This window comes from Arvicola amphibius, chromosome X (assembly GCF_903992535.2).
Source record: "Arvicola amphibius chromosome X, mArvAmp1.2, whole genome shotgun sequence".
In the NCBI taxonomy this organism is placed as follows: Eukaryota; Metazoa; Chordata; class Mammalia; order Rodentia; family Cricetidae; genus Arvicola; species Arvicola amphibius.
Window position 1 is genome coordinate 5,609,437 of NC_052065.1, and position 25,969 is coordinate 5,635,405.

The window sequence follows — 25,969 nt, forward strand, 5'->3', positions numbered from 1 at the left end:
AACACGGTGAGGTGCAGAAGATGTAGTGGAGACCTCTTTGGAGTCTTAGTAATTCAGAGGTCAGGCAGGCAGTGCACTTCTACGGAGGGCTATTTTCCAGGCAAATAAGGTTTGTTGCTGAAACCCTCCCCATACCTTGTCAAGGTCACTACAAAAGTCAAGACAAATAGAGCTGCAAGACGGGGCTCAGGCAGGCTATGTACTTGGCAATTAAGAGTGCCAAATGAAGCATGGCTCATCCTGATGCGAAGTTAAAGCGCCATCTGTATTTAGTTGAGAATTGAATATCGATATTCAATTGGTGCCTTGGAAGTCTGCTGTGGGTAAAGGCTTCTACTTGTTTGGAGGGGAAAAAAAGAAAAAAAGGACAAAAGGAAAGAAAGAGGGAAAGGAAAGCAAAAGAAGAAAGAGGAAGAAAGGAAGGAGGAAAAAAGGAAAAAAGGAAGGAAGGAAAGAAGCAAGCAAGCAAAGTAGGAAACTAGCTTCTAAAGGGAAGGATGAGGGGGGACCCAAGAAATCTTATCAACCTAACCCCTGTAATCCCTGGCTCCGCCAGAGGCCGAGCTGGGGGGCGCTGCGCAGGGGAGCCGGCAGGGGGAGCCCTCCCCGCTCCTGCCCCGTGGCTCTCGCAGCCGCCCCCTCCACCGGTCCTGACGTCCGAGCCCCCGCCTCTTTCTCGTGGGCTTTCAAAGGGCGCTCGGGGCAAGCCAGCCCTGAGCTTCGCTCCGGCTCTGGCAGCAGCTGAGCAAGGACGCTGTCGTCGTCACCTGCGCACCACGGGCTCTCGGCACGCACGCTCCGAGTCCCTCCAGTTGCCGTCCGTCTCCTGAAGCAGCAGGTGCCGCGGGGATAGCGGCTCAGCTTCGAAGCCACCAGCCTCGCGGGCCAGTCACATGGAGGGCAGCGGCAGGCCGGCCCCAGCTGAGGTGCTGGAGGAGGCAGGCGACTTGCCCCAGGGCAGGCTGCCGCAGGGGTCCGAGGGCGAGGCGGGGCTGGCGGGACCCGAGGGCGCAGGGGACGCCGCCTCGGGCTCCGGCTGCGAGGCTGAGGTCGGCCAAGGGCCGCGCCGGGCTCTCAGGGCTGTGTATGTGCGCAGCGAGAGTTCTCAGGGGGCGGCGGCTGGCGACCCCGAGGCCGGGGCTCTCAAGTGCCTCCTTCGAGCCTGTGAAGCCGAGGGCGCCCACCTCACCTCCATACCCTTCGGGGAGCTCGACTTCGGGGAGACGGCCGTGCTCGATGCCTTCTACGATGCAGGTGAGGGCGGGTGCCCCCTTGGTTCCCACCTCCCTCCTGCTGTCCTAGCTGTCTCGCAAGCCCTGCCACTCCTCCACTCTGCCCTGGCCCTCTCCCGCGGTCTCCCCTTCCATCCTCCCACCGTTGATGCTTAGGGCAAATCTCTACCTCCTGGTCAGGGGAGAACAAGTAAGGAGCCCTTGGACAGATAGAGACTGCAGGCACTTAGACCCATTTCATCTTGTTTTTTTATAGTAGCCAACAACACGCTGTAGTGCCTAAGACACTGGATTGCAACCAGGTCGAGACACCTGTGACGTAACAGATATCAGCATTCCGACTCATAATGGAAGCGAAATTACAGCTATGAAGTAGTAACGAAAATAATTTTATGGTTGGGGGTCACCACACACGAAGAACTGTATGAAAGGGTTGTAACGTTAGGAAGGTTGAGAACCACTGATCTTAGATGACGTTGAACCTGTTCCCCACCTTGTTTTCTCCTGGCATAACCCCAGTGTAAGTTAATCACTTCAGTCATCTGGGAGAGCTGCCGTTTAAATCTTGTTAGGTAAAATGGCTCACCTTCCTAATCCCAGGAGACAGAGACAGGAGAATTACAAGTTCAGGGCCAACCTCTGCTGTGTACAGAGTTTGAGGCCAGCCTAGGGTCCAAAATGAGACCTTGTCTGAATCAAGCAAAACAAAATCTTGCCCATCTCAGACCCAATGACATCCAATGTGAAGCCTTGGGAGTGTTTAATTCTTCCAGGTGATTCCATTCTACAACCAGAAAGTGGCAATTACTGCCTGGCATGCATGTGTGTGGTGGCGCTTCCCGGTGGCCTTTTGGACACTTTCACAGGCTTATGGTGGGGTGTAATCTACCACGACATGATGGTTTTTAATCTCAAAATGTAATCCATTGCTAGACTAAGACCCTGTTCCAGGCTCACTGTAGTGAGTGCAACATAACAATCCGGTTTTCCCATCTCTGCTTTGAATTGACAACAGTTCCTTCCCGTGTAGAATGAATTCTTACCTGCCTGTTTTCCTTACTTAACCTTTGGAACAAATTTGTGAGACCAGGACGGCATTCATAAGCATTGTATACGACACAGTAATTACTAGGGGCTATTGGTGCCTTAGTTCCTCCACTGGGCAAATGGAAAGAACAGTATCTACCTATCTTAAACCTAAAAGCATTTGAGCAGAGCCTTTGGGGGTTGTTTTCAAACAGTGTTCATGGCATGTCGTTATAGCAGGATAGACGTCTTAGCTGTGTGTATAAAACTCAGCGCTTTTGCGTGTTTGGCAAGTTCTACCACTGAGCCACCCTCCCACCCCCTACCCCCTACCCCCTACCCCCTAAACAGCAATCAATTCAGCTTGTTTACAGGAGGCAGCCCGGATGTAGCTTTTTTTTTTTCACAGCAAATGGCCAAACCCTCTCCCATCTGGAAAGAGGTGGGGCGTCAGGCTTGTTCAAACAAGTGGCAGCTGTACCCGCTGAGCACACTCTCTTGACATTTCTGACCATGCTGAGTATTCTCTTGAGCAGCATGTCTTTTCAGAGAAGTTGTTCAGGAGCCCACTTCACCTAGAACCACTCCGTTTTTCTCGACTTTTATTCATTTTGCTCCCAAATGGAGTTTGAAAAGTAAAATGTTCTTTGGGCCCTCGGGTCCAGCTCTCCCCTTGCCTGCTGCTAGCCAGTTGAAACATCCGTGTGCAGCGTCTGCTTTTCTGGGTCTAGTAGTGTGTGTTCACATGCCTGAGTGGCACACCTTCAGCTGCTTCAGCAGGCTCCTTTGAACAGACCGGATGTCACAGTGCCGACATGAAACCCGAGCACCCGGAGGGAGAATCACCTTTGCTCACTCTGGGTTCACACTGTTGACTTTTGCCTACACCGTGAATCCTTTGGCCAGCCTTTATTATTGCCCTGCTCGGGAATAAAGAATTTCGGCCCATGCTGCTGCAGTAAGCGGAGTTCTTTATTAAACAGATGACCTCCACAGCCCTGCCCTTTCCTGGCTTCCTGATCGCCACGCTCACAACCTTTTTGTCATTTTCCACCAAAAAGATAGAAATCTGTCATTGGCTGTTTTGTGAAAAAAAAACCCCTCTAAAACCACGATGTTCAATTGAGTAGCCTCTGGCCACAAGTAGCCATTAACATTTAAATTGGTTTAAATGTAAAATATGATCCGTGGAGTCAGAATAGCCTGTTTCAAGTGCCGAATATGGACAGTTAGGTGCTGTGTGGGGGATAGCAAAGATATGGGATGTTTTCCTCATAGTGGAAGGACTCCTTAGCAGTGCTGTTCTAGAACAGGATTAGTGAGGGAGGGCAACTGTTGAACTGCCCCAAGTGTATTGTGGGGGGAAACCATAGAGGTGTGACTTAGGCACTTCCTGTCTTCTGTTCTCATAGCAACTCAACGCGGGGCTCTTTTACTGTTTTGTATGGTTGTGTGTGTGTGTGTGTGTGTGTGTGTATCTTAGTAAAAGGTTGATTAGAGGAGCTTCAGGAAAGCTACAGGCTGATGGAAAAATCTAAAAGAACTCACACTGGAGCTGGGAATGTGCCTTAGTGGCACGGCACCTGCTTAGCATACATAAAGCAGAATCTTGGAAAACAAAAGAACTTAATGCTGAGTACACTAGACCGGAAACCTTGGCAATTGGATGGAAATAGAATGATAGCAATAATTTTCTTTGTGGTTATTCACAGCTATGTAAGTATGATTTTTAAAAATAAATGTAACAGGAGATTAAAGATGGTCTTGGACCTCTGGCTTATTCTGTCCCCGCTGGAGAGAGTGGCCTGATGTGCCACCATGTATTCATTTACTCCAGGGATAAGACTGCATGAGCTCCTGCCCAGACATCAGCTGTTTTCTGACCGCGCCCCCACCTCCAGGCCTTTGGTAGGCCTTTTCTGAGCTGCCTCTTTTCTGTGCTGCTGTTACCGCTACTCGCTCAGCATTAAGCCTGGAATGCTCTTTAGTCCTTAGCAAAGTGGAAAGAAACATTTCAGCTGCAGAATTTAATTGAACCATGGCTACTCACCTTGAGTGCATTCTAAATAGAGAGATTTATTAGCCGTGGGTCCATTGCTTTACTGGCTTATAGTATTTGTTACTATGGAATATGTATTATTTTTGATTCCAAGCAGTTTTGGTATATGCCATAAACATTTAAGGCCCTCTGTGTATCAGGCTTTGAGATAGCTGCTAGTCAAATCCTAGTTAAATAGTGAACTTATACAGGGTACACTGGAAAAAATCATGTTTCCCATTTCTTTGGGCAGGGTTTGAGCAATTGGGTGTGATAAGGTTTGGTATAAATGCTTGGTGGGTTCCGGGGCTTGATTTTGTGATTGGTGGGGGAGGGAATTTCAGGACTTGGAAGTCGATTTCATTCTAGCTTTGAGGGTAGACTAGAGGGCAGTCAGAATTGGACTCAGAGAGGGGAGGAAAAGAGAAGGTGCATTTGATAATTCTTGTTCTTTTTCCCTTTCTCGTTCTTAAATTATGTTTACTATGGAAAATTTCAAGCATGTGTAGAACCAAGCTTCAGCAATTCTTAACATTCAAACTTTCCTTTGATACCAGGGATTGAACCTAGGGACTTATACATGCAAGGCAACTGTTATACCACTGAGTTATAATCCCCACCCCTCATTCTGTTATCTCTTTCCTACCCATTCCACACCCAAACTTGTTACTATATTTGCTACATGTACAGCAATGAAAGTGACTAGGCCTTGTGTAATTCAGACTCTATCACCATATAGACTTCTGTCTTCCCACCCGTGTCTCCTTCCACTTCCCTCACTGCATTCTAGACCCCAAGCAATGACTGATTTTTCCATCACTTTAGAATTGCGCTATCTTTCTTGAGAATTGAGATAGACTCAGTATATCTTTTGTGGCTTCATTCACTCAGCATGATGGTTTTGAGATTAACCCATGTTATTACATGGCAATTTTGTCTTTTTTAATGCTAAGTACTATTCCATCATAAGAATAAGCTACAGGTGCCAGGTGTAGTGACAGCTGGGCTACCCAGTTAGCGAGCTCAAAACTCCAAGTTCAGTGAAAGACCCTGTCTCAAAAAATGAGGAGAGCAGTTAAGGAAGATGCAACATCAACCTCTGATCTCCACATGTGCTCCCATATACACAAAGGCATGTGCGTGCACACACACACACTCACACACACACACACACACACACACACACAAATATATTCAGACCATTCTCCTATTAATGGACATTTGGGTTGCTTACAGTTTGAGGCTATTACAAAGGAAACTGCTGGGATCATCTGTATGTCTTTTGTGGACTAGTGTTTACTCATTCTTCTTGGAATAGCTAGGAGTGAAATGGCTAAGTTCAAAAATTAGCTGTATTTTCGGATATATAAGGATCTTAAAACACTTTATCTAAAGTGGTTATACTCTTTTATATTCCCAGAAACAATGCATGACATTTTCATAGCCTCATCAATACTTTGAAGTATTGATCTTTTAAAATTTAGCTTTTTAGTGAGGAGTATAGTAGTTTCTCATTGGTAGATTTAATATGTCTTACCTAATAATGATGTCGTGCACCTTTCTAAGTGATGTTTGTGACATGAATATGAAGTCACTTACCTATCAATTGTGTTGTTACCTTGTTGAATTTTCAGCTTTTAATATCTTTTGTGTTTAAGTACTTTGTCAAAGCCGTGAGCCATGAGCCTCTCTCTCTTGCTAATTCGTCCATTTGTTGGTGATTTTTGATGATGCAGTCTGATTTAGAATATCTTTTAGAGCTTTTTAGCCTGCATACCTAAAATGCCTTCAAGGTTATAGTTATGCCGACAACTAGTCCATGTAATCTCCTGAAAGCTTACAGTTTTCACTTTTACATCTCAGAGCTTTCTCTAATGAAACTGATGTTCTGAGCAAGACACCTTAGCTTAAAAAATTAGAGAGGCTAGTCTTGGCCTAGGATGAATCTAACATTTAGAGATTGGTAACAGGACCCTGGCTGTGGCCTTTCTTCTCATCCTTGAAAGGCTCAGAAGTCCAGGTTCTTTAGACTAAGGGCCTGTCTGCCATCTGAAGAAAAATCTGTCTAAACAGACCAACATGTGTCCATCCTAATAATCCACTGACCCTTGGAACGCTTGGGTTTACGCGTCAGAATTTGAAAGTCTACTCTATTATATGTTGGCTGAATATATCTGAGTCTTGCTTAAAAATGTGTCCAAGTAAGTGTCAGTACCTTGACTTGAGCAAATGCTTACTATCAGTTCTCTCTGTACCGTTCCTCTCTAACTCCTGCCACTACTTTGGTGTATAGTGTATTGCTTGGTGCAGTCGAGACTCAGATTTAAATCTCTTAAACAATCATCACATAGTATGGTCTCCTGTAGTTTTTAGGAAAAGATTCCTGAGTTTTTGTGATTAAAGAATGAACTTCCTCTCCGTTCCTTGCTCTGAACTGAAGAAAAAGACCCCAATCCAGCTTTCAGTGTGCATTTTGTTTTCCTGTTCAGTTGAGACACAGCATATACAGAAAAGGTGGGTGAGTTCTGCCTAATATTGTCCTTTTTTATAAATATAATTTCAGCTTGTACCTTTACATGTCTGTCTCCTTTTGTTTACTGTTGCTTTGTGGGCTACCTCTATGACATCATTGTAGCCATAGCTTATCCCTTGCCATTTCTCTATAGTACAGTGATTCTCAGCCTTCCTAATACTGTGACCCTTTAATACAATTCTTATGTTGTAGTGACCCCAACCATAAAATTACTTTCATTGCTACTTCCTAACTGTAATTTTGCTACTGTCATGTATTTTAATGTAAACATCCGTGTTTTCTAATGGTTTAGGTGAACCCTGTGAAAGGACCATTTGCCCCTCCCAAGGGGTTTTGAGCCACTGGTTGGGAGCCACTACTGTAGTATTTCAGTGCAAGAAGATGCCGCAATTTATTTTCTGTTATAAAGAAGCATTTGAGTTGGTTCTATCTAAGATAAATAGTGCTGCCATTATGAATATTCCAGTACTTAGGTTTTTTAGACAACTTTATTGGGATATAATGCATTTATTTAAAGTATAAAGTTATATTAGTACCCAGCTCTTAAAGGTCCTACCTACTAGCTTTATACTACCACACTGGATATAAGATATTCTAACACATGAACCTTTAGGGACACAGTCAAATCCTATATAAAACTGTGGTTTCCAAATATTTGTTATATGAACTGGGAGCAATTGCCATTTTGAAGTTTAGAATGACTGTTGGATTTTCATTAGATTTCACAAGACCCAAATTTCAAACCATGTTAGATGGGTTTATTTGGAAATGAGTTCTGTCCTGAGAAGGAGAATTCTGCATCTAGAGTGCTGCTTGTTACTAAGATACAGCTAAGTCTTTGTAAAGCCTATGACTAATGGACGTATGGTCAATACAAATAATAAGCACTCTGAATTCATTTTACAGTGGAAATCAGACATGAGAAAATACAATGAATCTAGAAGAGGTAAGGACAAAGAAGGATAGTTTCATATCCAGCAGTGAGTCATTAGTACTGAATGGATCCAGTTGCCTTTAAAGGCTGTGGCAATAGATGCCAACGAGGAAATGTAAAGCATAGAAGAGGTGAAATCAGAAGTCACGCAAAAGTCTCTATGTTTAAGGAGATCACCAACTCCAGTTGGAATGGGACTGATGGAACATGCAACCAAACCGGACTCTCTGAATGTGGCCGACAGTGGGGGCTGACTGAGAAGCCAAGGACAATGGCGCTGGGCTTCGATTCTTCTGCATGGACGGGCTCTGTGGGAGCCTTCTCAGCTTGTTTGATCACCTTCCTGGACCTGGGGGGAGTTGGGAGAACCTTGGTCTTATCATAGAGTAGGGACTCCTTGGCCTGGAGAGGGAGGGGGTATGGGTGGAGGGGAGGGGAGGGAAGGAGGAGGAGGAGGGGAGGAGATGGAAATTTTTAAATATAAAAAAATAAACCATGAAAACAGTCTCTATGTTTAGTAATCTTGAAGGAACAGTTGATTTTCTTAAGTAAAGATAGCAGTGTGATTGTTGAGGAAGTAGATGTCAAATTAAAATCCTCGAGTCCTTTCCCATTGACCAACACTTCAGTGAGACAAATAGAGAAGAGCATCAGTTTAGGACCTGTTCCCTATGATTGTTTTCAATATCATAGAAAAGCTTCCTGACCTTTTCATGGTTGGTGGCATGTGGCAATAGCACAACAAACCAGCTCTGCTCTAAAAAATTATATATCTCAAAGGTGACACAACACTTCTTGAATGTAGGGGTTGTGCTTAGAAAACCCTGCTAAGAAATAAGACCCCTAAAATTTCCTCTTAATGAAACAGTAGAAGAAATCTGAAAAGAAACTACCATGTGATGAGAATGCAGTAAATTCAAAGGAAGCCAGAATAGGGACTGTGGAAATGTGACAGCACGGATGGTGATGACGCTACTTAAACTGCAGCCTAGCTTGAAGTATAATTCGGAACATTGTTGGTCTGCATTGCTAGCTGGGAAAGCAGCTTTCTTGTGCAAAAGTCAAAGTGCCTTAAGTCATGCCATGCCCTGCTTTACAAACACTTCACTGTGAGTAAAAGGAAATTAGACACCATGAGTCTGTTCACCTTAGTGGGCACACATAGTTTGCTTATATATGGTTTATTTTGGTCTTAAAAATAAGTACTAGAAGGCAAAAGATGAAGTTTCTTGATGGGTCCCTACTCTTCACCTTTCTTCTTCCTAATCAAATCTCAAAAACCCCAAGCAAGTTAACCCATCTGATGATAGCACCAGGTAAGGATGTGCTAAATAAACCCTTGACGCTGGTTTGGTAGGTTAGCATTTTCTGCATAGTATGGTCTGGAAAAATAAGGGGTTTTCCCTCTCTTTAAATGGAAAGATAAGTTTAAATGACACTTCACAGCATTCTTTGTACTGGCCTCACCTGAAGTTTATTGGAAATGAGGAACAATGATAAAGACAGATATAATTTTAGTAGAAGTCAGTAGACATGGCTCTGTTCCATAAAGGTGAGCTTTTTGTTTTTAAGGCAGTTTTAATGGGACCAGCATTACCATATGTCCAATTATATTTCTAAATGTCTCTGGCAGAAAACTTATTCTGAACTCTAGCTTTTTGTTTAGAGAAACAAAGGAAAAAAACTCTCATTTACAATCATTTCTTTTTTTTTTCTACTGGGAGGAAGATAGGTTTACAGACAACCTGGAGTGTATTTAAAGACTGGCATGAGCCAGTGTGCGCACACAATTACTATGTGGTAAATCATTTGCTATCATACCATTAACTAATGCCATGATGTATAAATTCAGTACTTTTAAAGTGCGCTAAACAGTGTGGTTTTGTTTGTTACCTATAAAATATTTAACAAAAATGTTTAAAGGTCAGGCATGGTGATGTACTTACTCCTGTAATCTTAGCACCTATAGTAGTACAGAAAAGAGGGTGAGAAGTTCAACATCATTTGTTGCTACATAGCAAGTTCAGGGCGAGCCTGTGCTACCTGAGACCCTGGCTCTTCATCTTCCTGTGGGCCCTCTCTATACAAAAAAAACTACAAAATTTTGTTTTCAATTGATCAAATGGTCTTTTTAAACTGGCAATGTTACACACACATATAATGTGTTTGGATCAAATCCATCCCTTATTCCCTCCCCTACAATTCCTCTCCTATTACCCCAACTACTTTTCTCTGCCAACTTTATATACCTTTTTTTCTTAAGGAAAAAAATCCACCAAATCTGTTTAGTACTTGCCTGTATGTGCGTGGGTATAGGGCCATCTACTAGAGCATGGCTAGCCTCCCAGGGACCGTATACCTAAAGAAAGCTAACTCTCGCTTCCCAAGCAGCCATCAATTGCCAGAAGTGTCTTAGCTAGGCAAAGGACAGGTAGAACCACCTCCCCTGTCCATGATGGAGTTTTGCTGCCTTGATCTTCAGCAAGTTTTATCAAAAAGTTTTAAGAATTTAAGGGCTTTAAATGAATTAAAACCCTATGTATTTCATATTATTTCACATTAACACATTTGGAATAATTATAATCGATAAATTTTTGAGGGGTATTTCAGTGATTAATTCAGACAATATCCTGTTAGTTTAGATTTGAACAGGATCCTTGGCTTTTTGCATTCTCTGATGGGGAATCACTTCCTAAAGAGAGTAAACACCTATATAGGAGTGTGTGTGCATGGCTGCCTCATTGCCTTGTGACCAGAGAGGATGGGTTGTGCTTTATAGCAGCCCCCACCCCACAGCAAGGCTTGCCTGCATCACTAAGAACTGACTGGTAGGAACTTTGGGAGGTAATGGTTGCTAAGCGCACAGAATGCATTTGGTAATGAAAACCTGCATTTTATCTCTCTTTTTTTTAATCTGTGATCTGTTTACCTAAGATTTAGTCTGATACATAAATTTTTTTCCTCCCAGGTAGCTCAGTTTTAGCAAGTGAGTCAGGAAAGTAGTCTCATCTAGGCACAGGCCAGCCTAAGACTGGGGGCAGAAAAGGTGTGTTTGAGACCCTCTTTGTTCTGCCCGTTAAGTGACCTTGAAGAGTCTGTTAATAGCTTTGTGCTTCATTTTCCCTACCTGCAAAGTAAAGGCAGATTGTTCCTTACCTGTCTTCTGAAGGGTTACTGAAACACAGCTGAGATGTCTAGAGGGATTTTTCATGTCAAAGCTTATGAAGGTTGTGATAAGTAACGATCTGAAATGATTGAGTGTCCTCTCTGTCTGTCTGTCTGTCTGTCATCTTTTCTCCTCTCCTTGTTTGTAGTTTTGTTGTTTTTTGTTTTGAAATGCAGTCTCACATTGTAACCTAGGCTGATCTGGAACTCACAGCAATCCTCCTGCCTCCTACCTCTTGAGTACTGAGATTATTTGAATTGGTGGCCTCTCAAAAAATTGCAGTCTAGTGTCTTATCAGAATTAGCAGTTAGAAATTTGATGCTATATTAGTGCCATAGTTGCTCCAAAAACAAACCAGTTGAATCTTGTCTAGGTACAAATCCTCATGGTGAATTCAGTCTATTCACTTGACTAACAGATGTAAGTAAAAGTTTCAAGTTTGAGGAGTCCAGCATAATGACACACACCTTTAATCCAGCATGTGGGAGGCAGAGGCAGGCATAATTCTATGAATTTAAGGCTAGCCTGGTCTGTCTACATAGTGAGACCCTCCCTGTTTCAATTTCTTTTTTCAGATTTGAAATGCTTTTATTATTGAACATGAATTGCTTAGAATTTGGAGAAGGGGTGGTTGCTGAGACAGTTTTGCCATGTAGCTCAGGCTGACCTGAAATTTGCAGTCCTCCAGCCACTGTCTCCTAAGTCTGAATTCCTTCTTGGATAGAGGTAGTCACCTATCTAGTTTTAATTGGTACTGGAGAATCTCTGTCCAAGATCTGGGTAAAGGCACAGAAGGCTACCTTTCTGGAGGTGGTAAAGCCAGTATCCAGATTCCAGTGAAGAATATTGAATGGGCACAGAAAGGAAGAAATTTATGTTATCAGATAAAAATGTAACCCACTTAGCAAAAAGGCCACTTCATCAAGTTCAAGACTCCTACAGAGATGAACTGTGTGACTTAAGGTCTGCTATCCTTCAGCTCTGGGCTCTGCCTCTTCCCACCACACTCTTGTTTTTCCTTCCCTTTACTTCCTATCCTCTAATTAATGTTAGTAGTCACTGTGGCCTTGGAGTTAGCACCATTGTTGCCACTTACAATAGCTCCCTGTGAAGCACTTAAATTTAATTTTGATAAGTAATAGAGTCCAGGGAAGAATCGAGTAGGCAGACTACCTAATGTACTCTGCTGTTATTTTTGACTCTGTGCAATGTCTGCAGGGTGTGGAATTGTCCATTTGAGATAAAGTGACCCAGCTGAGTTGTAAAGTATTTCCTCAGCATATATGTTTGTCCTTTTATTAGCGATAAACTCTTAATGGGTAAAATTTAATACCATGGACTCCTGTGTTAAAACCTCCTATGACTGTTTTTAAAATAAAATGCCTCTAGGTGAGACATTGATACTATTAATTTTTCTTCAAGTTCTCATATTTCAGCCACACATTCTGAAATCTTTAGGGAGAAAATAATATAGCATCTAGTATTTGCTCAAAAGAATATAGAAGGGCATGGGGTGGGTGACAGTAGAGATAAAAGGAAGCCTCTCATGGACTTATAATTTGTGAGATGAGGATCATTGGAATTTCATTATACCCTGTGTGTGTCTATAATAAAAAGGTTTTTCAAGAACCTTACCAGAAGCTCCTTATTGCCTCAAAGTAGACTCCAGTCCCCTTGGGATGCTGTTACGACCTGTTACCTAGTAACCCTTCCAGATTCGTCTCCAAAGGTGTTCTGGCTCTCATATTAACATTGCATCCTGTCTTGCCTCTGGTCCTTTGCATTTTCTTTTCTTCCTAAAAAACACTCCTCCCTTCCATTTTCACCCTCTATTGACACTCCAGTTTAGTTGCATAAGTCTTACAAATTTGTCCAGGCTTCTATTAACTGCCACCTGCCCAAGTATGGTTGAGAACCTTACTGAGGGGTATATCTATCACTGAGATTCTTCCAATTTATCTAGCCTTTGGCCTTTGGCACAGAAACTCTTCTTCCTTTTGGTTGCCTACCTAGGTCTCTGTCTCTCTCTCTCTCTCTCTCTCTCTCTCTCTCTCTCTCTCTCTCTCTCTCTCTGTGTGTGTGTGTGTGTGTGTGTGTGTGTGTGTACATAGATATATTTATTTGTGGGGAGAAGTGCCTGTGCATATTTGTGCATATGCAGGACAGAGGTGAACCTTGGGTGTCATTTCTTAGGAACTATCAAACCTGTCTCGAGACAGTCTTCACTAGGACCTCAAGTTTACTGATTAGGCTGGGCTAGCTGGCTAGTGAACCAGGTATCAACTTGTCTCCACCTCTCTACCTAGGGAAGTATGCACTACCATGCCCGATACTCTATGTGAGTTCTGGGGCTAAATCTTAGGTCCCCATGCTGGCATGCTGACACAAAAAGCACTTTATTGGATGAGCTATCTCCTCAGTCCCTGTACTATAAGAGCTGTTTGAGGAAAGTGATTATGCCCTATTCATACCTGTACCCTTGGTATTGAGCATAATGCCTGGCATGCAGGTGGCAGTACACTTTTAAGAGAATAAAAAGCCCACTCAGGGCTTAGTGACATTTGACCTCAGGTCTCTCAAGTGTCTCAGTATTGAGCCACTGTTGCTTGGAGCTGATATGACTTGACTTGCCACCTTGTTTTCTCCTGCCTACAGCTCTAGTCTGTTGTGTTTCATCAGTACTTTGATGGCCTTTCAGTGACCCACAGTGTCACAAGCCTAATTTTGAACACAGTTCTATGCCTTTCTACTCATGACGAGGAAGCAACGCCCAGCAGACATGAAGTTTTTACGTCACCGCCACCACCCCCTTTGAAAATCACAAGCTCTGAAAAGACAACCATTACTAAAGACACTTTAAATATGCTGGTATTGATGCCACCAGTGGACCCTCTACTTTGAACAGATCTCTACCACAGGGCATACCTTCAGGGAGCATTATATGCCCGAGGTGAATAAGTAGCGACACAGAGATGCTAATTGTAATAGCTTGAAATAGGAAAGAGAAAAACTGACTAATATCTCCATGTGTAGACTTGGTAAAGAAATTATGATTTAGTCGTCATGCAGTGGAATTTTATACAGAAATAAAAATGTAAGAACTACACTAACACAAATTGAATAACATCAAATACTAGAAAGTCAAAGACTTTGTCAACTATGATAGTATTAATAGATATAAAGTTATATGAAAAAAATATACTGTGTGTATTATAGTCTGTTCAGGCTGCTGGAACCAAATATCAGAGCCTAAGTAATCTACAAATAACAGATTTATCTCTCTGTTCTGGGTACCAGCAGATTCCATGTCTGATAACAGTCGGCATTTGTCCAAGTGTCTTCATGGGGTAGAAAGAACAGTTCAACTCCCTGGAGCCTCATAAAAGAGGGCACTGATTCCATTCATGCATATTCCACCCTGATGACGTCATCATCTGCCAAAGGCACCATCTCCAAATGCTGTCACAATAGGGGTTCCGTTTCAACACATGAATTTTGTGGGCATATAGACATTCAGCTTTTAGTGTGCACATATAAGTGATACATAATAGATTAGTTTTCTCTGCTAGATCGGAGGGATATATGGGGGTCTAACTTGTGCTTGAATGCTAAGCACATGGATTTTACTGCATTATCTTTCACTAATAGGTACATGTTGTAGTAAGCTTTCTTGTTGGACTTTCTTGGACTACCAGCCAGCATATAATGACCCAGGGACTTAGTATTAATAAAGCTTAGCCTTAGCTTGGGCTTTTTTCTAACTAGCTCTTATAACTTAATTAACCTTTTTCTATTAATCTACATTCTTTCATGTGGCTCAGTTACCTCTCCTCTATCCTGACTTGTTCTGTGACTCATTGGTGTCTCCCATGAGCCTGGATTCATCCCTCTGACTTCCTCTCTCTGCTGGAAATCCCACGTATACTCTCCTGCCCAGCTATTGGCCATTCAGCTTTTTATTACACCAATCACAGCAACACTTCTTCACACAGGGTACAAATATCCTACATTTACCCGTTTTGTCTAAATAAAAAGGAAAGGGTTTAACAATAACACAACAAAACTATATATAATAAGAACAATGATCAGGTAATGATTATATGCTCAATGTTTAATCCAGTTGTATTTGGCAATTTTAAAGAAGATATTATCTTTCCTATCTTGAGTCTAAAATTTATGCCTAAACCACTTTCTATCATAACTTATATTATCATCCTAAAAATAATCTTTTTAGACCTATTTTCTTAGATAAATAACTTAAACTTTTATGTCTCTCAACCTTATGCACTTCACATCTTGTAAGGTTTTTTTTTCTAATTTTAGTAACAAGGAAAACTGTAATTATAACTATCTTGTTTTCAACCCCATTGAAGACCCAAGAAGGATATAATATTACCTGAGTAAACAGGAAGTGTGTAGCAAACAACTTCCAAAACTATAGAAATGACAGAGACATTTGGCTGCCTGGACAGTCACCCAAGTCTCCTTTGTAATGCTGGGGCATTCATCTTTTGCCTTCAGGCCTAGAATATCTGACAGACTTTTTTGTGAAGCAGGAAGTTTGAAGGATTGTCATACCTTGCCTTGGCAAACTTTGGCAGTCACCTTCTTTTGTGTTCTGCCTGTCCAATTTGTACAGCACACTGTCAACAAAGAGGCAAGGGTAGTTTCTTACCCAAATGGCTAGATTTGCCAGATAGAAAGCAAACTCCATATGGAGGTTCTTTGATGCCCATCATCCTTTCTTTATTGGTGCTGCCAGGAGCAGATATATCTCAGTGTCATGAAAAGCCTTATGTTATTAAAACATCCTAAATGCTATAGTCTGTAGATCTCTGAAGCATTTGAAGACAATATATCTATGTACAGTGTCTTTGTTTGACCTTTAATATCTAATAAGACTATAAGTTTGATTGTTATAGATGGCTACTAACTTGCACATCTTAATTATCTTAAATGATTTATAATAATAGCTTTCAGTGACTAGAAATCTATATTACATTATTAAATGAGCTTCATAGGTACAATACCTTAAACAAGAGTATAACAAAAATAATCTTAAATTTGTAACAATATACAAAAATTCATACCAATGTAAAATACTTAAGGCTAGCATTTGCTTTTTTAGTTTAAAAATATATTCAATAATATACCTTTTAATCCTATCATTCCTAATCTCCCTTTTCTTTTCAGGATGAGATCCCTCAATCTGATCTTCTTTGCTTAGTTTCTTCCTTGACTATGACCGATAACAACTTGAACTAGCTCCCCTAAAGGATGAAAAACATTCATAATCCATTGAACAACCAAAAACCACCCACCCAACCTCTTGGATATGTGGGTATCTTGTTCTCTAGACCGATTACTATTCTCTGGGGGAAACATCTCTAGGGGACCCAGAGAAAATTGGGACAATGGTCAAGTCCTGGGAGAGCTGGCTATATTATTTTTTGTTTGCCTCTGTGTGAAGGGAAAGTGTAGAGCTTGGCTGGAGTACTCTTTGAGGCTGAACTATCTCAGCTAGCAGCTTTAAAGTTGTTCTGTATGCAAGAATTTTGAGGAAACTGCAACAGAAGCTTTTTGGGAGGCTGGATTACCTGGACTATGTTTTTCATTTGGTGTCTGTTGTTTTGTCCCTTTTTCTCTTAAGCACACAAACTTTTAAAGGTAACATATATGTATTAATACAAGTATGGAATGTGCAGTGTGTACAAGTCAGCTAAAGATGATTTTTGTTCTGTGTTTGAGTAGGTAAAAGTCATGTTAACTTTATAAGTCTGTTTAGACTATATAACCAAACTTCTATCCATGCCATAAGAGAAGATGGCATGTAATCATAAATCATGAGGACTCGATAGTCAACAAGATTTATCATGTCTCATCTAGTCTCAGGACTGTTTTCATGTTGAGGGATCAGTATATCCTCTTGTAGTTTTTTTGTTTCTTTACATCTGTAGCCAAGATTTTCAGGAGGTCTCCCCCATCAAATCTGGTCTTTTATTAATTTTGTAGAAATCCATAGCCTTTTGTTTCCTGTGGAAACCAAAGCAAAACCTCTCCCCCAATGGAATATATTTTCTGACTTTCATTTCTAAATATATAGGTTGGTTTAATTTAACAGGCTCCAGACTCCTGTTTTATAATATTTCCCATTCTTAATGTGGCTTATATTTTTATTATTTTACTCTTTAAAGACTTTATTATTTTTATACTATTTTTAATGACTGTCTATACTCATTTTCTTTTCTTTCTTCAGCATCTAAGCACATTTTTAAGCATACTATATCTGTTTAGAGGTTTTCTTGGTCTGGACCTGACATTTTGCACATCTGGAGCCTTCTTTGAATGTGTAAGCCAAACCTTAAACTACTAAGCAGTGGCAAGGTCCTCCACTGTGTGGCTCCACTTAGCATATGGCCTGCCAGCTGGCTATGTCCCCTTGGGGTTGGTGAGAGTGACTGAAGCCTCATGTCTGCAGGACCTGGCCTGGAGCGGGTCTATCTGACCCAGTTCTGGGAAGTTTCTGGGTTCACACTGTGGTAGGCATTTCTACCTCGTCTCCCACCACTGAGTAGCATGCTGCACACTGCTTATAAATCCCATTCAGATAGATGCCCAGTAGCAGGGGCTCTTAAAAGAGTCACACACACCTCTGTACACTGCAAGCACCCAGCCTATTTGGAACTTTTCCCCCAGCTTTTTCAGTCCCTAGATGGATTTATGTGCTGGATGTTGGACACCAGTTGTAGGGAGCTTTTATCCTTGGACATTCTTGGACCCCTTGCCTATAAATAGTGACCTAGAAACTTACTAATTTTGAAAGTTTGGCCTTAGCTTAGGCCTTTTTTTCTAACTAGCTCTTGTAATTTAATTTGTTTCTATTCATCTACAGTCTATCATGTGACTCAGCTACTGCTCCTTTGTCCCATACATCTGACTTGTTTGGCATCCCATTGGCATCTCCTGCATGCCTAGATTTATTCTTCTGACTTCTTTGTTTCTGCCAGAAATCTCACCTATACTCTCCTGCCTAGCTGTTAGCCATTCAGCTTTTTATTACACCAATCACAGCAGCATATCTTCATATAGTATACAAATATTCCACAACATGTGGTTTTTGTATATCTATTTATAAGAACCACCACCATTGAAAACAAATCTGTCAGCAAGTTCTAAGTGAAAATTTATTCTTATCACTTAAGAAAGGAAAACAAGACAGGTATAGTGTCACATGCCTTTAATCCCAGTACTTGGGAGTCAGAGGCAAATTCACCTCTGTGAGTTCTAGGCCATCTGTCCAGGGCTACATAGTGAGACCCTGTCTCAAAAGTGTGTGCGTGTCTGTGTCTTTACACACACATACATACTCATGCATACATATATATTAGTCTCTTCATTCTTAAAAATTGTTACTGTTGTTCTTTTACCGTTCATGGGAGGTAATCCTAGCTAAATCATTCCTCACTTCTACTTTATGTAAAAAGCTGATGGTAGAAATACAAAATTGCTGTAATCCTTATTGATTATCAGCAGCAGGCAGAATAATTAAGTACACAGATCATCTCAGCCCCTCGCAACTCTTTTCTCCTTGTTCATCCCAGATGTTGCGATCGTGGACATGAGTGATATCTCCAGACAGCCTTCCCTTTTCTACCACCTGGGAGTCCGAGAGAGTTTTGACATGGCTAACAACGTCATTCTGTACTATGATACTGATGCAGACACTGCTCTGTCATTGAAGGTAAGGAGCATTGTTTACCTTCCTTTGGATACTTAATTTATGTCCATTTGAAGTATAACTTCTAGCACTGGAGGTTTGAAGATGTACTAACGAATCACTTGTAGAGTTTCTTCCTTCCCACCACACTTTCCAGCTCCCATCGAAAACTCCTTGGCTGCTGTGTGTGCATCCTTGCTATATTGAACTTTTGCAGGCACCCGGCACTTCAGGCTTAAGGAAGCAAAAGCAAAATCTGTTAGTTTCCATTGATGCAAACACAAGGCTCTGAGTCCCCTCATGGGCTGTTTTCATCAAATATACACATTATGAAAAATAGTTCTCAACTTTCATAACTAATCATTTGAAGACAACCTAATGGTTACCAAAATGAGCAAAAAATTAGCATAGACATAATCAATATTTCATTGATTTTCCTCTAATCTGAAAGGAAAGCTTAACTGTGGAAACCTGTATGTTCCTGCACAACTCGGTAATTATTGAGAATTTAAAAAATGTGGTTTTTGCAAGCTTCATGCAAGCTTTCTTGGATAGCATAGTACTTTAAAATGTTTTAAAATATATTAATAAAATGTAAATTTCTAATCCGAATTGTTCCAAACTTCATCTTTTCTGACTAGTGTTGAGTATCTTAGCAGTAGCTAGGTAATCCTGGTCTGTGTGAAATCAATTTAAGAGCAATATATTAGTTTGTTTACAGCAGCACCTCTCAACCTTGACTGGCCTTTAAAATCACCCAAAGAGCTGGTTGATGTCCCAAGACCTAGGTCACACCCACATCAGAAATATCAGTCTCTGAGGGTGGGACCCAGATCCATTTTTATCTTTTAAATCTCCCACATTTATAACCAGGGATGAGAACCAGTGGTTTAGAACGTTTGACTTCACAGATATTATTCCTAAGTGTTCAGCTCCCTCAGCACTAAAAATCATGCGTATATAGCAATACAATTTGGTACCAAAGTTGGATGTTTGTGTTTCTTGAGATTTAATATTAAACCAGATTTTTCTGGTTTTTGCAATGATTAGAGATTATTTCCTGTAACAAATGCTACCTGTTTCAGATATATAACATATATCTATAACATTATTTTACCTGTATATAGTATATTACTTGTATATAGTAAATTTTATATATACTTTACATTAAAATGTACCATGTAATTAGAGTTCGGGACAATATTGTGCAGAAATCATTCATATGACTAAAAAAAGAAACTTTTGTCAGCGTATGTTACGTTATAGAAGTTTCCAAAGATTTTAAACAATCTAAATTATTATATATCTATATGTATGGAGTTCTATTCATTAAATAAATTGTATTTAGAAATCTTTAGGAATTATAGATATGAAAATTTGATTATTTATATTTTGAGAAATGTGAAGTTAGAATGTATTTTCTTAATTGTGTACATTTTTCCTCAACCATGTTTTAGCAAAACGTTCAATAAAATCCTATGACATAATAAGTTTTATTTTATTGTTTTACAGTTGTGGAGATTGCAAATTCTTTAGTAGTACAACTATTTCCTAAAAATGGAAATGACTAGCCATTTATACACCAAAAGCAGGAGACTGCACTTATTACCTGAAACCAGAAATGTCACAATGTATAATAAATGTTTTATATGGAGGCTATTTAATTATGTATTCTTTTAAAATAAATGTCGGGTTTCAGTGTAAAAATATTACAATCAAGTGCTGCATAGTCTGCATGCTAAGTTAACAAACACTGTTGTCATTATACTTTGAGCATGCCCAGACAGCTCCAGCGGGGGTCAGGACGGTTTGAAGAACACTCTCTGTGAGAAGGCTGACTATGGGATGGCCTGAAGCCTTCGTACTAGTCCGTTCAAGAAATGTTCAAGCTGAAGCATAGTGCTTTACTGTCTTCTCTGGCAAGGCAAGGACCAGGGCACCAAGCCCCCCAAAGTGAGATCATAAACTATATATGAATAAATGTGTCTCTAGTATATTTGAGAATGTTTTTTAAGTATGCATCTCCCCCAGTATTTGCAGAGCTAACCAATTATCAGTTTTCCTTGGCATCTGAATTTTGAATGTAGAGTTTCATTCTGTTTGAAGCTTTCAAAGGGTAAACCAAATGATTAAACCATTGATCTGGAGAGACTACTGGCTTATGAGAATTGACTTTAAAATTTATATTCATATCTTCTTTTTCTTTTCAGGATATGGTTACTCAAAAAAACATAGTAAGTATTACATTTTAAGATTTTCAGCCATATTTATGTAGATTGGTAAAATGCTTGACTAATGATCTTCCAGATAGCAGTAATGTTTTTTTAATATTTTTATTTATTTTGCATATGTATGACATAGTGATAAGGGCATGCACTATTGCATGTATGTTGGGGTTAGTGCTATCTTTCCACCATGTAAGTACCAGGAATTAAACTTGGATCTTCAACCTTAGTGGCAAGTACATTTACTGGCTGAACTATCTTACCATCCCACATGGGTTATTCTTTTTAAAATCATGCCTGTTGATTTTGATTGTAAGAAAACAACCAGAAATAGCTTGTCCTTCAACTCAGTTGGTGGATCTAGACCCATTCAGCCATTCATTGAGTGGGGCAAAAGGTCAAGTCAGGCAAGTATGTATTCATTACTCACTAGGGCTTTGAACTTGGTACAATCTGCTTGTTTCTTCTGAGTTGGGTCATTCTTCCTGAAGTCAACAAAAGACTTTTGTTTGTTTGCTCATTTTTGTTTTGTTTTGTTTTGCCTTGCTGGAGGCCAACATTCCATTCTTGCCCACCAAAGTTTTTCTGGTAATGAAGGAATGTGAATTTGTACCCCAATTTATATGGGGGCCACACCTGACTTCTGACACAGTAGAAAAGAAGTGGAATAGAATTTCATTTCCTTCTGTTTCTTCCTTAAGTACTGATGTCTCCAGATATGCATCAAACAAGTTACTGTGCTTGGAGAGTTTCATCACCATGTTGCTTTGAACAGGCTAATGAAACTGTCGCCCTGAAAAACATTACAACAGCTCGCCTCCTCAAAAATGTCTTAGAATTACTCTACATATATATTTTTATTTATGTAAACATACATTTATAAACATGTAAATATATGTTATACACATACACATACACAAACACACACATACACACACACATTATATATATAATTTCAGCCAGGCAGTGGTGATTCATGCATTTAATCCCAGCACTTGGGAGGGAAAGGCAGACACGTCTCTGAGTTTAAGGCCAACCTGGTTTACAGAGCGAGTTCCAGGATAGCTAGGGCTAAACGGAGAAACCCTATCTCAAAAAAAAAAACAAAAACAAAACAAAAAAAAAACCGCAAAGAACTCATTTTAAGTGTGTGGTGTTTTGTTTGCATGTCTATTTGTGTACCATGTGCATACATTGTCCATGGAGTCCAGAAGAAAACATCAGACCCTAGGAACTGGAATTATAGATGATTGTGAGCTACCATGTAGGTGCTGGGAATCAAACCCAGGTCTTCTGAAAAGCAGTCAGTGCTCTTAACTGCTGAGTCATCTCTCTAGCCCTTCCTGTTGAATGTACCCCAAGCTTCTTCCCACCCAACCTCTGATATATGGTATTGTATTTTGAGAAATCGTAACCTAGACTCAGGAATAAGCCCTTGGATCACAGCTTCTTTCCCACCAGCTCTTCTAGAATGGAAGGCTTTCTTGCCACTTCTCCTATTCTACTTGGAGTTCCTGCAGGGACATGGTGGAAAGGATCCAGGATCTCAGTTCTTAGCAGGGCACGCTCTTTAGGAGAGTAGGAGTTTTATGTGACTACCTCACAGAAGGTCCCACTGAGCAGCTAAGGGGCTCAGGACACCAACAGAATTCCCCACATGAGGTGAGCCTTCCTTCCCCACCCAGGGATGACATTTTAGAAACAAAGTGATTACCATTGGAACATGGATTTGTAAACAGGCATATTTAGAAAATAAGACAGAGTGGTTTGGAGTTCCTCTTCAGAAAAGAAATGAGAACATGTGTGCCTTTCTGGCATACTCTTCTAATCACCCAGGAATTCTATTAACATTTGTAGTAATTCTAAGTATAAGTTAGCCTCATTTTTCCAGTGTGGTTTGTTTGGAAATAACTTACTCTGGGGGATTTGGCAACAGCCATCTCTGCTACAGTTGGCATTTCATTAAAATTCAGTGCCCTGTATTCTAATGCTTGAGAAGGTATAAAGTATCACAGCATTCATAAGAACTATAGAGAATGACTGGAGATAACTTGAAGGAAAGAAAATAACATCAACTAGGAAAGACTAAAGGGAAATAAACCAGGGAGTGCTTGCATTCATGCTCATCCTCCAATATTATCCTCTTTCTGGTAATAAAAGAGAGTTAATTTTGCACTGCAGATGGGATGGAAATAAGGCAAAGAAGAATGGTTTGCATCAGCAGAATGGGCAGCTTACAGCTAATGGTAATTAAACATTAAAGCAGAATGTCAAAGAAAATTGGTTGAATTTTAAGAAGAGTTTGCTCTATATCCCTTGTCTGTGGATTGGGTCCTACAGTCATATAACATCATAACATACAACATACAGGTTACAAGAGAAAAACTGATAAGAACTGTTGATTTGTGATCACTTTGAAAGGATTAATCACACAGGCACACCTCCACCAGTACCACCACAACCACCATAGTCATAGTGAAGTGTAAAGCTCGTTAGTCGGGTACAGACTAAATGCCATTCTGTGAGCATGCAGACATCCTGTCGTATCTTTAAAATAATTTGTATATAAGTGAAAACCAAGCTGTTTTGAGGTCTTCAGGGGGCAGTTTGCTGGTTCTAGAATTGTGCCTTAAATGCATTGATTTGAAGTTGATATGAAAGAGGGGTAGGCATACTTGTCTTCACTTTTAGGAGCAATGCTTGTAGGGATTTGAAACATTATAAACCCAACCGTAGGTTTCAGACTGGAACCTTCCCAGCTGTTCTGGGCTCCTTTGCTCTTTGGGAACCATTTGTGTTCACCCCTTTTCAGATAATGCTCATATTCTCATGGCCCAAATTTTTTATGCTTTCCTTAGATATGATCCACACACCATAAATTCTACCTATCTTAAGCCCACTGTCTTAGTGATTTTTATTAAATTACAGAGTTGTTAAGCCATTGCAACAATCCAGTTTTGCAATATTCACATCAGTACCCAAGCTGTCTATTTGCAGACAATCCTTATTCTCACTCTTAGTCTTAAGAAATTAATCTCTGCATATTTTATAGATTTGTCTTTTCTTATAAATGGACCATATGTTATGTATTAGTTTGTACCTTTCACTTAGCATAATGCAAAAACCTCATCCATGATGTAACACACTCATAGTTATCTTTTTTTGTTGTTGATGAATAGCATTCTACTGTGCAGATATTCCACATTTATTCTCTATGTTCCTCAATAATAGACTTAGGTTGTTCTCACTTTTTGTCTTTGCATAGTGCCACTATGAACATCCAAGTACAAGTCTTTATGTAGACATATGTTCATCCCCTTGGATAGAGACCAAAAGTGAAATTTCTGAGTTGAGATGTGTGTGCGTATGTATGTATGTACCTCAACTGTCACAATGATACCAAAGTACTGTTTTGTATTTCTACATGAGCTGGGAGGTCCAGTTTTCTCATACCCTCACCAATTCCTAGTGTCTATGAAGTGATGGCTCTGTGGTTTAAATTTACATTTTTATACTGACTAGTGATATTGACCATCTTCATTTTCTTATTAATATTAGCTATTTACAGTTTTTAGTGATAAAATTTCTTTTTAGTCATTTCTCCCTTTTCAAATTGGGTTGTATACTTACTATTAATTGTTAAAGATCTTCATATAGTCTGTAGCCAAGTCCCTCATCAGAGGCTTTATAGATTATTTTTTGTTGTTGATTTGGCACAGGGTCCCACTTAGCCAGGGCTGACCTTGAACTTGTTATGTAGCTGGGGATGACCTTGAACTCTTGATTCTTATGCTCCCCTCTTTCCAATGCTGGAAATTATCATAGCTGGACATTCACACGTTCTCCACCATGAAAGAGCATATCCTCAAACCAAGAGCCAAAAATAAAACTTTCATTAAGTTGCTATTTTGAGGTGTTTTGCAACTGCAATGTGAAACATAACAAACATGTCCTCTTAACAATACTGCATTTTTTAATCCATGAACATGGGCTATTTTTCTATTTCATTTCTGACAGCACTGTTTCATCGTTGTCAGAATACTCATTTTTTTTACCTCCTTGATTTAAATTCAATTAAAGTTTACTCTTTTGGTTGTTCTTATAAATAGAACTATTAATTTGTATTTCTGAATTGATTATAAAAAGCACTTTTCACAAAAATCTTTTAATACCACATTTAGTTCATAATTCAAGTATTTGAAACTACAAGATTTTTTGTCAAGAGTTTTAGGAAAACAACTTCTCACCTTTGCTGTATTTTTATCTTTAGTGTATTTATATTATGACAGATCAAGAGTGCATCTTTATGAACAAAAAAAGATTGAAAATATAACAAGCCCTGAGGCTGTTTTGTCTATTAAATTTTGGAACTTTCTGGTACTTTGTCAGTAGTGTACATTATCTAAAGGTATTTTGTAACTTCTTTTGTTCTAATTTTCCTTTTCATGGGTTGATTTATATGAATCACTAGAAGCAGAGTTTGAGGCTTGGTTTAGGGTCCAAGTGGCTTATTAAGAAGTGGCCTTGAAGTCCACACTAGGTAAGTGGAGGGAATGAAGCCTTTGAGCAGAGATGTGTGGAGTTTTGATGCTGGCTCATTGGTAGTGATAGCAGTGGCCCCGTTCCCAGGGAGGTCTGAGTTTGGAAAGGCTTTTCTGTGCTGTCGCTGTCCTGTGTTGTCATTCTTGTATTCCTATGTCCCTGGAAGGAGTATAGCAGTGGATGAGGTACATTTTGCCTCTGACAAAGTTCCAGAACAGTCTAACAGTAGAGCTGGTCTGCTGAAGAACTCTCAGCTGAGGGGGATCTGAATAATGCACCTGGGTATACACTACATGATAAGCATTTCACTGCAGAAACAATAGACGTCATATGAACCTCAAGAGTAAGGAATACATTCTCAGGCTGATGAGCCAGAGATAATTTGTTTCAATTGAGTTGAGGGTTTATTAACTAAAAGCAACATAACTTTAACAGAGAGGAGAGATTGTGACCTATATTATTTCTATAATCCCAAAAGAATTATAGGCTGGTATAGGTTCCATTTTATGCTTATAGATGAAATTGTTGAAATAATGCTAGACCTCATTTTCACTTG

At 40.1% G+C, this 25,969-nt stretch overlaps 1 protein-coding gene across 1 annotated transcript in view; it reads left to right on the forward strand.

Moving 5' to 3' along the window:
* Positions 1 to 738: 738 nt before the first annotated feature.
* The window catches only part of Map3k15 (mitogen-activated protein kinase kinase kinase 15), a 116,084-nt gene continuing 90,853 nt past the window's right edge, over positions 739 to 25,969 (forward strand). Inside the window, 3 exon segments of the mRNA XM_038316187.1 lie at positions 739 to 1,254; positions 18,531 to 18,670; positions 20,857 to 20,880. Of these exon segments, the coding sequence (XP_038172115.1) occupies positions 894 to 1,254; positions 18,531 to 18,670; positions 20,857 to 20,880 (525 nt within the window). The 5' untranslated portion in view covers positions 739 to 893.